General features: G+C 40.9%; 1 protein-coding gene across 1 annotated transcript; it reads right to left on the bottom strand.

Annotated features, from left to right (window-relative positions):
* Positions 1 to 4,032: 4,032 nt before the first annotated feature.
* On the bottom strand, positions 4,033 to 9,474 carry LOC100567027 (zymogen granule membrane protein 16). Its single transcript, XM_003228214.3, has 4 exons — positions 9,148 to 9,474; positions 5,836 to 5,888; positions 5,402 to 5,540; positions 4,033 to 4,590 (listed from the first exon to the last, which is right to left on the bottom strand). Coding segments are annotated over exons 1-4 (516 nt in total). The 5' UTR covers positions 9,150 to 9,474; the 3' UTR covers positions 4,033 to 4,268.
* Between the last annotated feature and the right edge of the window lie 4,365 nt (positions 9,475 to 13,839).

Genomic DNA, 13,839 nt, shown 5'->3' with positions numbered 1-13,839 from the left:
GGCCTTCCAGCATGAAGCTATGATTGACTCTTGAAGGAATCATACTGGAGGATCTAGAGATTGCTAAAGAGGTCTTCGCTTTAGGGACTTCATCACATATAGAGATGTGCGCAGTATTTGTTTCATCTGTTTCTTTCATCTATTCGTTTAGTATCAGCCATCCAGATGCACAAAATGAAAGATGCCATTTTCGGACGAAACAAAATGCGACATGAAAGAGAAAGCTGCATGATGATGTGCTTGCTTTCATTTTCGGCCACGTTAAAAATAAGCAGATACTGACAGAGAGCTGCTTTGCTTTCCCATTAAAGCTGATGTGTACCAATGGGTGTTAATAATAATATTAATATTAATAACAATAATTAAACTGGATCAAAGAGAGGTCTGCTTCCCCATGACAGCTGATGTGTGCCAATAGATGTTAATAATAATATTAATATTAATAACAATAGTTACTCTGGGGCCCTAAGTTGGGTCTGGGAGAAGATTGCTTCCCCATAACAGCTGATGTGTGCCAATGGGTGTTAATAATAATAATAATATAAATAGTACTCTGAGGAAGACCTAAACATTTTAAAAGTTGGTGGGTGCGATTTTCACCCCTCTACCCCAAAAACTGAGCCGGGGAGGGGGGGTGAACCTTGGAAGCCCTCCCTTTGCTGCCAATGGTCCCAAAAATGGTTTTTTTCGTAAGCAAGACGAAAATTCTATTCGTATAGGGACCCCGTTTTTGGAAACGGGGATAAATACAAAGCAAATGAAAATAAACAAAATGAACAGCAATTCCATACAAATGCACACATATAGAAATTTCCTCATTTTACATGACACAAAACTACTTCTGGGGGTCACGCATTGGATCCCGTTTTTACAGTGTGTAGTAATGCTGAGTTTTCAGAACTGAGTATCTATCAATTCAAGTTGTCTCTATGCGCATAGAACCAGCAGAACACATTAACTTTCAGGTATGATGGCAACTGCTGGAGTTCTACATGTAATACTGTTTTATGACATAGAGTTGAGGGTGTTAAGTGGGTGGTCTTAACTTTTCCTCACTTTCTCTCTAGCCACCATTACTGCATGAGGGTGGACCCTTTGATGACAAATTATTGTTTTTATAATTTCTCTGTATGATGATATCCCAACATTTCACAATCCTGATTATTCCATGCATTGACAGTATTCCCTCTTCCATGACCTTTAATTGAAGTAATTTTTCCAATTAGAGGTAGAACTTCAGAATTTGTTTTCCGGTAAGTCCTACATTTTCTCAAAATGAATACTCAGATTTTCAAAACAAGCTGCTATACTACTTTATAATCTCCATATAATTAATTCCCTTTGGATTTTTGTGTTGTGAGTGTTCGATACAGAAATGTACGTAGGAAAAAAGAACCATCTGTTTGAATACTCCTTGCATGATTTTAAAAAGTGAGGAATTTCTTTAAAAATGTGTGCATCATGACTCCTTCCTGAATAAATAACTTTATCAATAAATCATCCCACTGTTTTTTGTGATGTTTCGCACTTCCAGTGTTGTGCAGTTACCCTTTTTTTTATAAAAAAAAAAAAAAGGAAAAGAAAGCGATATGGGAGAAGACTCCAGTTCTCCATGTGATAGCAAATGAAGTGGGTGATTGCAGATGAGACAGTTGCAGTCCACTACGTGTGATAGAGGAAACTTATAGGTGTGAATAGATATAGAACACTATGGTAAGAAGTTGGTTTTCCCCGGATTTTTTTTTTTTTGCCTTTTATGAGGTCCTGAGGTGTTCTCTTCCTAGGTCCTCCAGGATGACCAGAGGAAGTTGACCAGAAGAAGTCTCACCAGAGGATCTAGGTATTCTTAGAGAGAATATCTTAATAAAATCCATGAATAATCAAATTCTCAAAAGTCAAAACCGCAAAGTTGAGGGACAACTGTAGTATATTTCCTGCCCTCACAGGCTCTGGGATTCATGAGAAGCAAAAATGTAGCATGATACTGTGATTCTACGTATTTTACTACGGTCTAGTTGTACCTGTTGGAGAAGCTATGTTGTTAATATTAGACTGAGTTATCTGTTTGCTAAGCTATCAATCATCTACTTATTAGGCTATACATTTGATAAGTACTAGAAAGCTCACAAGAGCTTTCTAAACAGTCCTCGCCATTCATCTAGAAATCTAGCACACAACAACGTCACATAAAAATACATGGTTGAGCAATATCCATCCTCCAAAGAAAATTATTTAAAGTTTTGTGTGCAGCTCTTCTCTTATTTATTTATTTATTTATTTATTCACAGTATTTATAGCCCACTCTTCTCATCCCAAAGGGGACTCAGGGAAGATCACAATGCACATATACATGGCAAACATTCAATGCCATTAGACATACGACATACAGACACAGACACAGAGGCAATTTAACATTTTCCAGCTTCTGGTTTTATGAGAGTATGCTTAATTCTGGCCACAGGGGGAGCTACCGCTTCACCGTCCACTTGAGACGCCAAGTCCTTGATGGAGTACTTCCACATTCTTCCACATGCTGCTGGAAGGTTTTATGGTGTCATAAATTAGTTAAATTAATCTCCCCGTATAAAGCGGTACCTAAATTTCCTACTCGACAGATGCAACTGTCATTCGGGCTGCATAGGTCAACAGCAAGCTAGACTATTAATGGTCGGGAGCTTACTCCGACTCAGGCTGGCTTCGAACTCATGATCTCTTGGTCAGTAATAATTTATTGCAGCTGGCTACTAACCAGCTGTGCCACAGCCCAGTCCTAGAATGCATTTATTTATTTATTTTATTTACAGCATTTATATTCCGCCCTTCTCACCCCGAAGGGGACTCAGGGTGGATCACATTACACATATAGGCAAACATTCAATGCCTTTTAACATAGAACAAAGACAAGACAAACATAGGCTCCGAGCGGGCCTCGAACTCATGACCTCCTGGTCAGAGTGATTCATTGCAGCTGGTTGCAGTTGGCTTGCTCTCCAGCCTGCGCCACAGCCCGGGCCTGTGGCACATTGACGCTGTAGAATTAATGGAGTTTGACACTACTTTAACCGTCATGGCTCAATGCTATGGAATCATGGGCATTCTAGTTTTACAATATTTTTAGCCATCTCTTCCAAGGAGCACCTCACCAAACTACAAATCCCAAGATTCAATAACGTTGAGCCATGGCAGTTACAGTGTCAAACTACGTCATTAATTCTACAGTGTAGATGTGCCTAGTTCTTCTTCTCCAAGCCACAAGGAGAGACCGATAAGAAATAAAATAATAATTATTCATTGGCATAACTAATATAAGGTCCTCTATGAGGGCACAGTTTCTTCAGTATCTTGGCCATGAATTTTTAAACAAATTTACCATCAGTTAGTGATCTCTCACTCTCAGTAACACATTTAGCAGTTTTATAGCTGGTCCTCACAGCAGACAAATTCCCCTTGACATTCTTTCTGAAACAATTTTGCTACAGAAAGATAGCATTGAGAAAATGCTTTATCATGTTCATTTGCAACGCTCTTTATCTATTGAGAGGTCCTTGTGACAAAACTCTAAATGCCTCAGCATTGAATTCCTTTAATACTGAGACAGTTTCAAGGAACAGCAGTTGAATTGCTTTGCTCTTGTTGAAAAGAAAGAAATGCTTGATAGTCTGTTGCTAAAGACACGGCCCTCATCTGCAATTTTTCATTTCTTTGGAAAAGTACTTTTGTAACAGTTTTCTTGCAGAATATATGCCGCAGAGGGATGGTTGGAGGGTTTCCATATAGATACCGTAAACATAAAAATATGGATATTAACAAGTTGAATAACTACAATAATGTAGCTCTTTCATGATATTCCAAGGTGAATTTTGCTCTGCTAATGGTGCTTAGTGCAGCTCCAACTGACCTTAATTCGCTGTTTCAAAGTAGGTAGAGAGCTCTCATGGCATTCAAACAAAGTCCTAGTTTGACAACACCAGTCTGGACCTCTGTTCCCATCGTAACTATGTAGGTTAGCAACAAATAAAGAAACACAGGATGACCTGTTTCAACATTTGCTTTTATTTGCTAGTAGTAGTTGTGGTGGCCATTTGAGAAGAGACAAAGCTTAGAAGAAGTGGGCCAGGACTGTGGCAAGATGAGGATTTCGGGAGAATGGACTAGAGGGTTGGTTGAATGGATGGGGATGGGGGCCACATGGGGGTGAAGCCAAAGACTTTCCACTGGGGTGCCCCTTCCTGTTTTCATTGAGCAGCTTGTCTCTTGCGGTTTTATGCTCATTTTCCACAATTGGGGCAGCTAGTGGGGTAGTTATCCCAATGGAAACCGATGGCATCAATGACTGAACCAGAGCTGCCACTGATGTAACGCAAGACGGTGCCAGGGTGCAGCGGAGCAGCATTAAAGCTGGTGCCTGTGTCCTTCCCAAAGGGAAAGTTGCGCCCTTTGTCAGTGATAAACACAAGTTTGCGGAGGTAGCTCTTGTATTTGCCCTGGACCTGGATGATGGATTCTCCTGGGTGCAGGAAGATCTCCTCTAGGTCTCCAGATGAGCCTCCCTTGTACTCGCTCCACTCTTTGCCATACCGGACCTGGATACTGGAAAGGGCAGAAGATGTATGAGCCAGGGTAGGATGCAGGCCTCTCTGAGGCCCCATCTACACTGCCATATAAAAATCAGATTATCTTCTATGACTGCACGTTGCTTAAGTTGCATTGACCGACCGTCTGCGCTGGGTTCCGTACTTCGCACTTTAACAACACAACCGTTCATTGCTATCCTGTTTCCCCTAAAATAAGACAGCCCCAGAAAATAAGACCTAGTAGAGGTTTTGCTGAATTGCTAAATATAAGGCCTCCCCCGAAAGTAAGACCTAGCAAAGTTTTTGTTTGGAAGCATGCCCACTGAACAGAACACCAGAGCATGTGGGATCGGTAAATGTACGTACCATAGAGTGTTGTACATGGAAATAATGGTAGTAACAAGAAATTCTTGATAGGATTCACAGTTTGACTGGTTATGCTGGTTTGTGATGACAACTACTGTACAGTATATAATAAATGTTCAATTTTTTGTTCAACAATAAATGTGAATTCTTCTTCATGGAAAAATAAGACATCTCCTGAAAATAAGACCTAGTGCATCTTTGGGAGCAAAAATTAATATAAGACACTGTCTTATTTTTGGGGAAACACAGTAAGGCTTCCCGCCAAATGGAACTGTAGAGGAGAATCTCTAGAAGCCAGTACCTGCCGCATACCAGTATTGCCATCTGTTAAGGAGTTACGAAGATGGAGGCATTACTTTTCATTCAACCCTCATACATCACCTGCTCAATTGTTAACCATCTACAACAATATCAAAATAAAGCTTAGCCTCCTGTCTTCCAGGCTCCCATACATTCCTTACCCTATAATGTAATAGCGGCTGACTCGAATCCTAAAGGCTGTTATGGGTCCGTCCAGCTGGTTCCCAGAGTGTGAGAAGCGTTTTCCGCCACCCCCGCCATATTCGCCGGAATAGGATGAAGAGCGTGCCTGGATGACTCCTAAAATAAATCCCAGAGCAGAAAAAGGGTTAATGAGAAGCAGAGGAAGTTGGTGATTTCCATGTCATTGAGGTGTGTGCACAAATTTGCTCCAGGTTTTAGTTTGAACTTAGAGGAGCTAACCAATATGCTAGTCCTATTTTGGGGATAGTCTTCAGCACCTTGAAGAGCTTCTTTAAAATTCATAGTAAAACCTGGAATGAAATTCACTGCCTCACTGAAACCATCCCCTGCAACAACTTATTCCTGGACAACAAGAACCCTTTAGGGAAAAGGTGCCCCAGGAAGGATTTACCTGCACTGGTGAAGCCGCAACAAAGCAAGGCGAGGAGGGTGAAACAAAGCATCCTAAAAAAGAGAGAATGTTGCATGTTTAATCCATTAATTTTTTATTGTTAATCCATTAATGCTTTTATCATTACAAATTATTATATGATTGTTACATTTTATTATGGGTCCAGTACCTTTTATCTGTAATGCTTGGGAACATAAATGTTTGCCTTTCAGAAGTTGGAATATTTGCATATACTTAATGATACAGTAGAGTCTCACTTATCCAACCTTCAATTATCCAACGTAGTCTGCCTTTTAGCAGTCAATGTTTTGTAGTCAATGTTTTCAATACATTGTAATGTTTTGGTGCTATATTCATAAATACAGTAGAGTCTCACTTATCCAAACCTCGCTTATCCAAGGTTCTGGATTATCCAAGCCATTTTTGTAGTCAATGTTTTCAATTTATCGTAATATTTTGGTGCTAAATTCGTGATTACAGTCATTACAACATAACATTACTGCGTATTGAACTACTTTTTCTGTCAAATTTGTTGTATAACATGATGTTTTGGTGCTTAATTTGTAAAATCATTACCTAATTTGATGTTTAATAGGCTCTTCCTTAATCCCTCCTTATTATCCAAGATATTTGCTTATCCAAGCTTCAACAGGCCCGTTTAGCTTGGATAAGTGAGACTCTACTGTACAGTAATTGCTACATAATATTACCGTGTATTGAACTCTTTTTTCTGTCGACTTGTTGTAAAACATGATGTTTTGATGCTTAATTTGTAAAATCATAATGTAATTTGATGTTTAATAACTTCTTCCTTAATCCCTCCTTATTATCCAACATTTTCGCTTATCCAACGTTCTGCCGGCCCGTTTATGTTGGATAAGCGAGACTCTACTGTACCTTGAAGATGGGATCCAAAGTAATTTTATACATTACTTTTAATAATTTTGTACATGAAACAAGTTTCTGTACATTGGACCAAGCAACTAATTGAACTCAGCCACCCAATTGGACTGTTTTGGAGCATTTGGATTTCTGAATAAGGGATACCCAGCCTATAATATATTATACTATATCCTCCCGTATGGAAGTCATATATACAGTGGGATCTTCTCTTTGTCCAATCAGTTTGGAAGCACATTTGAGTTGCAGACCAGTTATGGAATAACCTACTATTTAGAGGCCAAACTGGTACCGACAGAGCTATCATTCTGTTGCCAAGTAAAAGCATAAATGCTTACTAAAGCTTAAGAGGCATGACTGATTTCATCCACATTTCTGAATGCCGGTAGTTTTCAACTGTTTCAGAACTGCTTTGACACAATTAATGATTTGGGTTGCTGTGAGTTTTCCGGGCTGTATGGCCATGTTCCAGAAGCATTATCTCCTGACGTTTCACCCACATGTATGGCAGGCATCCTCAGAGGTTGTGAAGTCTGTTGGAAACTAGACAAGTGGGGTTTTAGATATCTGTGGAATGTCCAGGTTTGGGAGAAAGGACTGTAGTCTGCTTGAGGAAAGTGTGAATGTTACAATTGACTACCTTGATTAGCATTGAATGGCCTTTCAGCTTCAAAGCCTGTCTGCTTCCTGCCTGGGGGAATCCTTTGTTTGGATTAATTAATTAACACATTAATGGTTTAATAGACCATTAGCATTTGCATTATTTGTGTTGTTTCAAATTGATATTATTGTGTCCCTCTCGAAGATCCTTGGATATAGGACAGGGTGTAATAAATACAATAAAATATATGGTTCCATATTTCCCTGATCTTCCCAACAATCCTATGAATGAGGGTTAAGGAGAAAAATAGGAACTAGTTGACGGTTCATAAAAGGCTTTCTCGCTGTACAGGAATTTGGACCCAAACTGAACGCAAATATCACTGTCCAATTCCAATGCTCCGATCTTTGGATTCTTTGTGAACAACCAAAGAGCTACAATGATATAAGCCAAGAAAGACCAGGCTTTGCTGCTTATCTACTTATACAAATAAGGTTATATCTTTTTTTAAAAGCCAGGTAATTCTATCAAGACTTGATTTTCAAATAAAAGCCTTCCCTGTGGTCCTACTTTGTTTTATTGAGTTTTATCCCATCCTTTTCTCAATAATAGAACTCAGGGCAGCTTGCAACTTAATCAAAACAGTTCAGATTAAAAATGATCAGAAATGTACAAATATAAAATGAATTTTGAAAAACAATTTGGACAATATATAAAGCCATTAAAATCCATTAAAATCACATAAAGACAAGTACATAACATCATTAAAAATCCACAACAGGCATTTTCTAAAAGCTTGATGGAATGTTTTTACAGTATGATCCCCGTATCCTTGGAACTGACATACACAGTTTCACTTACTATATATACTCATGTATAAGTCTATATACTTTAGTCCAAAAATCAGGCCCCAAATTATGGGTCGATTTATGCATGGGTTAATATAAATACTTAACTTTCCAAAACCTACCCCCAATTAATACATGAGGTTGCCTTATACACATGTATATACAGCTATCAATGAATTAATGTATTAATTTATTTATTTACTATATTTCTACCCCATTCTTCTCACCCTGAAGGGGACTCAGATTGGCTTACAGTTGTAGCAAAATTCAATGCCGTATTACAAATATAAATATAACACATTGTGCAATAAAAACAGAACATACAAATACAATTAAAACAGAATTAAAGCATACTGTCTAGTCCCATAATCATCTTTTCTGCCAGTACATTTAAGTTAAATTCCCAATTCCCAATGTATTGTGTTGTCGAAGGCTTTCATGGCTGGAATCACTGGGTTGCTATGAGTTTTCGAAGCTGTATGGACATGTTCCAGAAGCATTCTCTACTGACGTTTCACCCACATCTATGGCAGGTCAGACCTCACAACCTCTGAGGATGCCTGCCATAGATGTGGGCAAAACGTCAGGAGAGAATGCTTCTGGAACACGGCCATACAGCCCAGAAAACTCACAGCAACCCAATTCATGTTTTCATTTTGGGATTCCTATGCACTCTTTTTATGTATTCATTTGGGTCCTCCTGGACAAGCTAGGCATTCTTTTATGTGCCATGCTCAAAAAAGTAACTTTCCAAGCTCTGTTGAAGAGACATGAACCTCTTTATATTTGCCTGAAACAGATATCCCCAAACTCTACAAATACTGGATGTAGAGGATTCTCTGTAGTTTAAGAAACCATCCCAAAGTCCTACCAAACCCCATCAAAGAGGGACACCATATAGGATGTCAACTTCTTTGTGTCCAAAGGGAAGGAAGATAAATGTGGAAAATACCCTCAACTTACATTGCAGCTCTTGGTCGATGCAGATCAGTGCCTGGGTTCAGCAGAATCAGCTGAAGGAAAATCTCATCTTTTATATTGTCCGTGAGGTTTGGGGTGTCAACTCTTTATCTTGGGAGCCTGCCTGCTGGGCAAACATCATTCATCTCTTATACAACTCTTTAATTGGCATATTCCTGGGAGTTCTCCAAACAAATCGCCCCTCCTTGTCCTGGGCCAGGGCAACCACCTGCTACGATGAGGCCCAGATGGGTTCTGGAATGACCATTCGCAGCTCTCTGCGTGAAGAACTGCTCAATATGGATATGCTTTAAGCACAACAAACCAGAGATAGTGTCATGTAGTGGTTACAGTTATAGTCTGGGACTTTGGGTGCTTATACACCAAGCAATGAGCAAACTTCGGCCCTCTGGGTGTTTTGGATTCCAACTCCCACAATTCCTAACAGTCGGTAGGCTGTTAGGAATTGTGGGAGTTGGAATCCAAAACACCCGGAGGGCCGAAGTTTGCCCATGCCTGATCTACACTGTAGAATGAATGAAGTTTGATACCACTTTAAATGCCATGGTTCAATACTATGGCATCATGCGGGTTATAGTTTTAAAGGTCTTTAGCCTTCTCTGCCAAAGAACATTGGTGCCTCACTAAACTACAACTCCCAACCTGTCCTGAGTATAGATTACTCTAGTACTAAGCTTTGGGATCAAATGCTCCCCTTTCTTGCCATGCTTGCTATTTGAGGTCCAGATCCTTGGTCTTAATTATGCTTCATTAGCTGTTCTTGATAATAAATAATACTGAAAATGTATTTATTTCATTCTAAATAATTTAAAAGATGTCATTTCATTGCAGTACTTTCGAACAGCTCATGTTGGCCTGCTCACTGGGGAACACCAATTAACTGAGAGAAATCCTTGTGGTAGATGTATTTATTTATTTAGCATGTCAGAAGTGAATTGATGAATACAGTATAGAAAAACCACAAAGTTGAAAACTTGGCTTTATGCTAAATTTCCTTTAACCAGAAGCTGGCCACTTCGAATGCTTCTGATGTCGCTGTGAGAAGGTCCTCCATAGTGTATTTGGCAGGGCTCAGGCTGTATTGTAGTAGGTGGCCTGTGGTTTACTCTTCTCCATACTTGCATGTTGTGGACTCCACTTTGTAGCCCCATTTGTCAAGGTTAACTCTGCATCTCGTAGTGCCAGAGCAGTCTGTTCAATGCCTTCCATGTCACCTAATCTTCTGTGTGCCCAGGAGGGAGTCTTTCATCCATTATCAGCCACTGATTGAGGTTTTGGGTTTTAGCCTGCCACTTTTGGACTCTTGCTTGCTGTAATGTTCCAACGAGTATCTCTGTAGATTGAGGAAGCTATTTCTTGATTTAAGGCATTGGCAGACTTGCTGATATCCGAAAAAAGGATGGGCCAGAAATGTCAATGCCTTGGTCCTTTCATTGCAACTTCCCGGCGGATGTCAAGTGGTGCCATACTGGCTAAACATTATAATTTCTCCAGTGGCAGTGGTGTAGGGCATAAACATCCTGTAATAATGTGGCATGTCTCATTAAGAGCCACATTCACTGTTTTAACATGGTGAGATGAAGGCCCGTAGGCAGAAAAAACATTTGGGTGGGGTTGAATTCCACCACCCCCCCGCCCCCCAAGAGATGAGTTTTCAGGCCAGTGTCTCCTGATCTCACAAGAGATTTCAACAAGGCCCTGAAATTACCATCATTGTGCAAAGGTTCTTCACGGATAATCAGTCCTGAATCATTGCTCTCTCTTAAAGCTAGTTCTTCTTGGCCACAAAGAACAATAGTTTCCACAATTGGCAGATGTTTCTTTCTGTTTTCTTCTGCTTTCCTGTATCATGATGACGGGTTACATCAAGACGTTTCCCACTGTGAATTAGCAAGAGGTTTTCAGCCAAGCACAAGTTGTTCTGATGGTACTCTGGTTTTTGGTGTCTACTGAGGACTTCTATTGCATATTTCCATTGCACAAATGGTTTAGCAACCAATGCACCAAACTTTGGATGACCACTTTTACATACAACTTCTCCTCCAAACACCACACCGTACTTACAGAGGGCACCTTGTACATGCAATGTGTAGGCTAACCAGGGAAATCTACTGAAGCATTAGGGCTGAAAACAGGAGATACATATCCTGGCAATGGGGTCTGTGTATTTTGCACTAACTGAGCTTCCACTTGGTCATCAGAAACAGTCTTGTTCATATGAAGTCCAAGTTCTAACAATGACACAGCTTCTTCTCTTTGCTCCTGTTCCATTGTTTCTTTGGCAGGCCTTGGATTAGATGAACCAGTCAGTGGGAGATACCTCAGTTTACTCAGTTTTCACCTGCAATCCAGGTCAAATCCCCTTCCCATACCTTAGGCTCTGCCTGCTAGCCACCACATTTTGGTAACTTCCATTATGGTCACTTCTACTATGTCAGCTATTGCTTCTATTGCAATATAAATTGGTAGAAAGGTAGGTAATGATAGTATGAATAATCAAAATTGGGTTGAGACGGTGCTTGGAGTTCTGGAGGGACTTTAATTTTATCTTCGCATAGAATTGGCATGGCAATTTTGCATAGAGTTGGCATGGGGATTGAGTAAACCAGGATTTTCTTTCTGACCGGAAAATTTTGGGGGTGGTTTGAACCCGTAAACCACCCCCTTGACTACAGGCATGGTGACATGTATTCCACATTGGGCATGCATATTCAGCGGCAGAGTAGCACATGTCTTCACTGTATCTGGTTGTGATCCCCAGATTGTGCCAGTCAGTTTCAGTTTGTGGTAGATGAAAAGTGTTCCTTTAGAGCAGGCATGGGCAAAGTTGGGCCCTCCAGGTGTTTTGGACTCCAACTCCCACCATTCCTCACAGCCTCAGGCCCTGTCCTTTTCCCTCTCAGCCGCTAAGCGGTGCAACCAGATAACAAGCTACACTGGCTGAAGTTTCCTGTCCTTCACAGCCATTAATGGTACAGGAAACTTTTCCAGTTTTCACTCTGGACAACACTATGGTAAAGTAGGATATGCCAGTCTCTGTCCTCTTTTATCCGGGTTCGAGATGGGCCTTTAAGGTAAAAGGCCACGATGGAGCAGAGACGTGGAGCTTGTGTGCCAGCAATTATGGGGTGGGGCTCCTAGAAGGTCTATAGAGATTACCAGAGACAACAGGAATATCTCCATTCCTTTCGGACTATTAAGACAGACCACACCCAAGAAGTTTGGTGCCAGCCCGACTGCGCCCAGCCATATAGTATTCTAGGAAAGTCCAGAGAGGTCCCTTACAAAAGACAGGTACCACTTCACTGTGCCCTACTTTACAGCTCTTCTTGCATGTTTTAGAAGCTATTACGGTAATTTTTGGGAGGCGCATAGTTAGGTAACAGCAAGACCTATTCCACACTTTATAGCCTGGCAAACACATCTGAGTTATGGTGCGTGTGCAACTGAGCTACGAGTCTTTCACTGACTATCCTTGACAAAATTTGTTCAAAGCAGGTTCTCCACTGCTTTCCTCTTCAGCTGAGAGGGTGTGACTGGCCCAAATAGGCTTCTGTGGCTGAGCAGGGATTCAAGCTCTGGTCTCCCAAGCTCCTATGTGACAAAATTTGAATTTTTTTCTGTTCCTGGTTTGAAAGTGTTATTTAATTATGCAGTACTTAGTTTGAAAGTAGCTGTTCTACTCCAGAAACTTTGTTTTTGTGGCTGCCACAAACTATGTTGAATTGATTGAGACTCTGTGAGATATCCACTGAAGAACTATAGAAAAATGTGCTGCAGGATGTCCCGCAAAAACAAAGTTTTTGCAGTTTAACAAACTTTTCCATGTTTTTATGATTGAACCAATTAGGAAATGACATTTCCAACCCAGGAATAAAAATTGTGTTACATTGTGTAATGCTCAAACAACTAACACCACACTGGCCCCAAGCCACAAATGGGCAGCCAGGACTGGGATGGGCAGAGTTACGAGCTCTGAGGCAGGGCTGAGCTTCTATCCATGTCCTGCGGCGCCTGCCAGGACGCAGGAGGCGGGGCTAGAGGCAGGGGCGGGGCCTCTTCCCAAGTGCCTGGTGGGGCTGAACTTCTATTCTTCACCCCCGTTGTGCCGTCGCGCCTGGGGCTGTAGACTCTTAGTGAAAGAGGCATGGACGTGACATCTTTCCCCAGGGGATTGCTTCTTGCCCTCCTTTAGGGAAACTGGAACTCCCAAGGACCAAAACACTGTAGTTAACTCAAAAACTGGGTTTATTCTTCACAAAGGGGGTAAAAGAAAATATACATTACAGTCTTTGGTTGTTTAAGTCCATGAAGCTTGTCCAGATCCCTCTTTCTCTGGCTGTGAATGCCGGAGCAAACTCAGCCTCAGTCCAATGACCTATATCTGAAGACAAGAGTCTTCCTCTGTTGCCAAAGGACTGATGTGAAGGCGCTTGAGACTCCTCAACATTGTTCAGGTTGGCCCTGAACATGAAGTGTGAGTCCCAAGGGTAAGAACCTCAGAATTGGTGCTGAGAGGTAACTTTTGAAGGGCTTTCAGAGCCAAGCCTCTCTTTCACGTCCATCCGATAGAGTGGAATGAAAAGGAGGAAACACAGTCCTACTCCAGGAAGAGGTGGAGCCAAACAGTTTTGCTGAGTGAGCAATGTAACAGGTACAAACAACATTGATTGA

Source organism: Anolis carolinensis, chromosome 6, assembly GCF_035594765.1.
Source record: "Anolis carolinensis isolate JA03-04 chromosome 6, rAnoCar3.1.pri, whole genome shotgun sequence".
NCBI lineage: Eukaryota > Metazoa > Chordata > Lepidosauria > Squamata > Dactyloidae > Anolis > Anolis carolinensis.
This window is presented reverse-complemented; position numbering and strand designations above follow the sequence as displayed.

Excerpts from the sequence above, each read along its gene's own strand:
- LOC100567027 (XM_003228214.3), bottom strand. Across the intron at positions 5,541-5,835 it reads TTGCGGCTTCACCAGTGCAG|GAGTCATCCAGGCACGCTCT; the intron begins GTAAATCCTTCC and ends GATTTATTTTAG. Across the intron at positions 4,591-5,401 it reads AGCCGCTATTACATTATAGG|TATCCAGGTCCGGTATGGCA; the intron begins GTAAGGAATGTA and ends TGCCCTTTCCAG.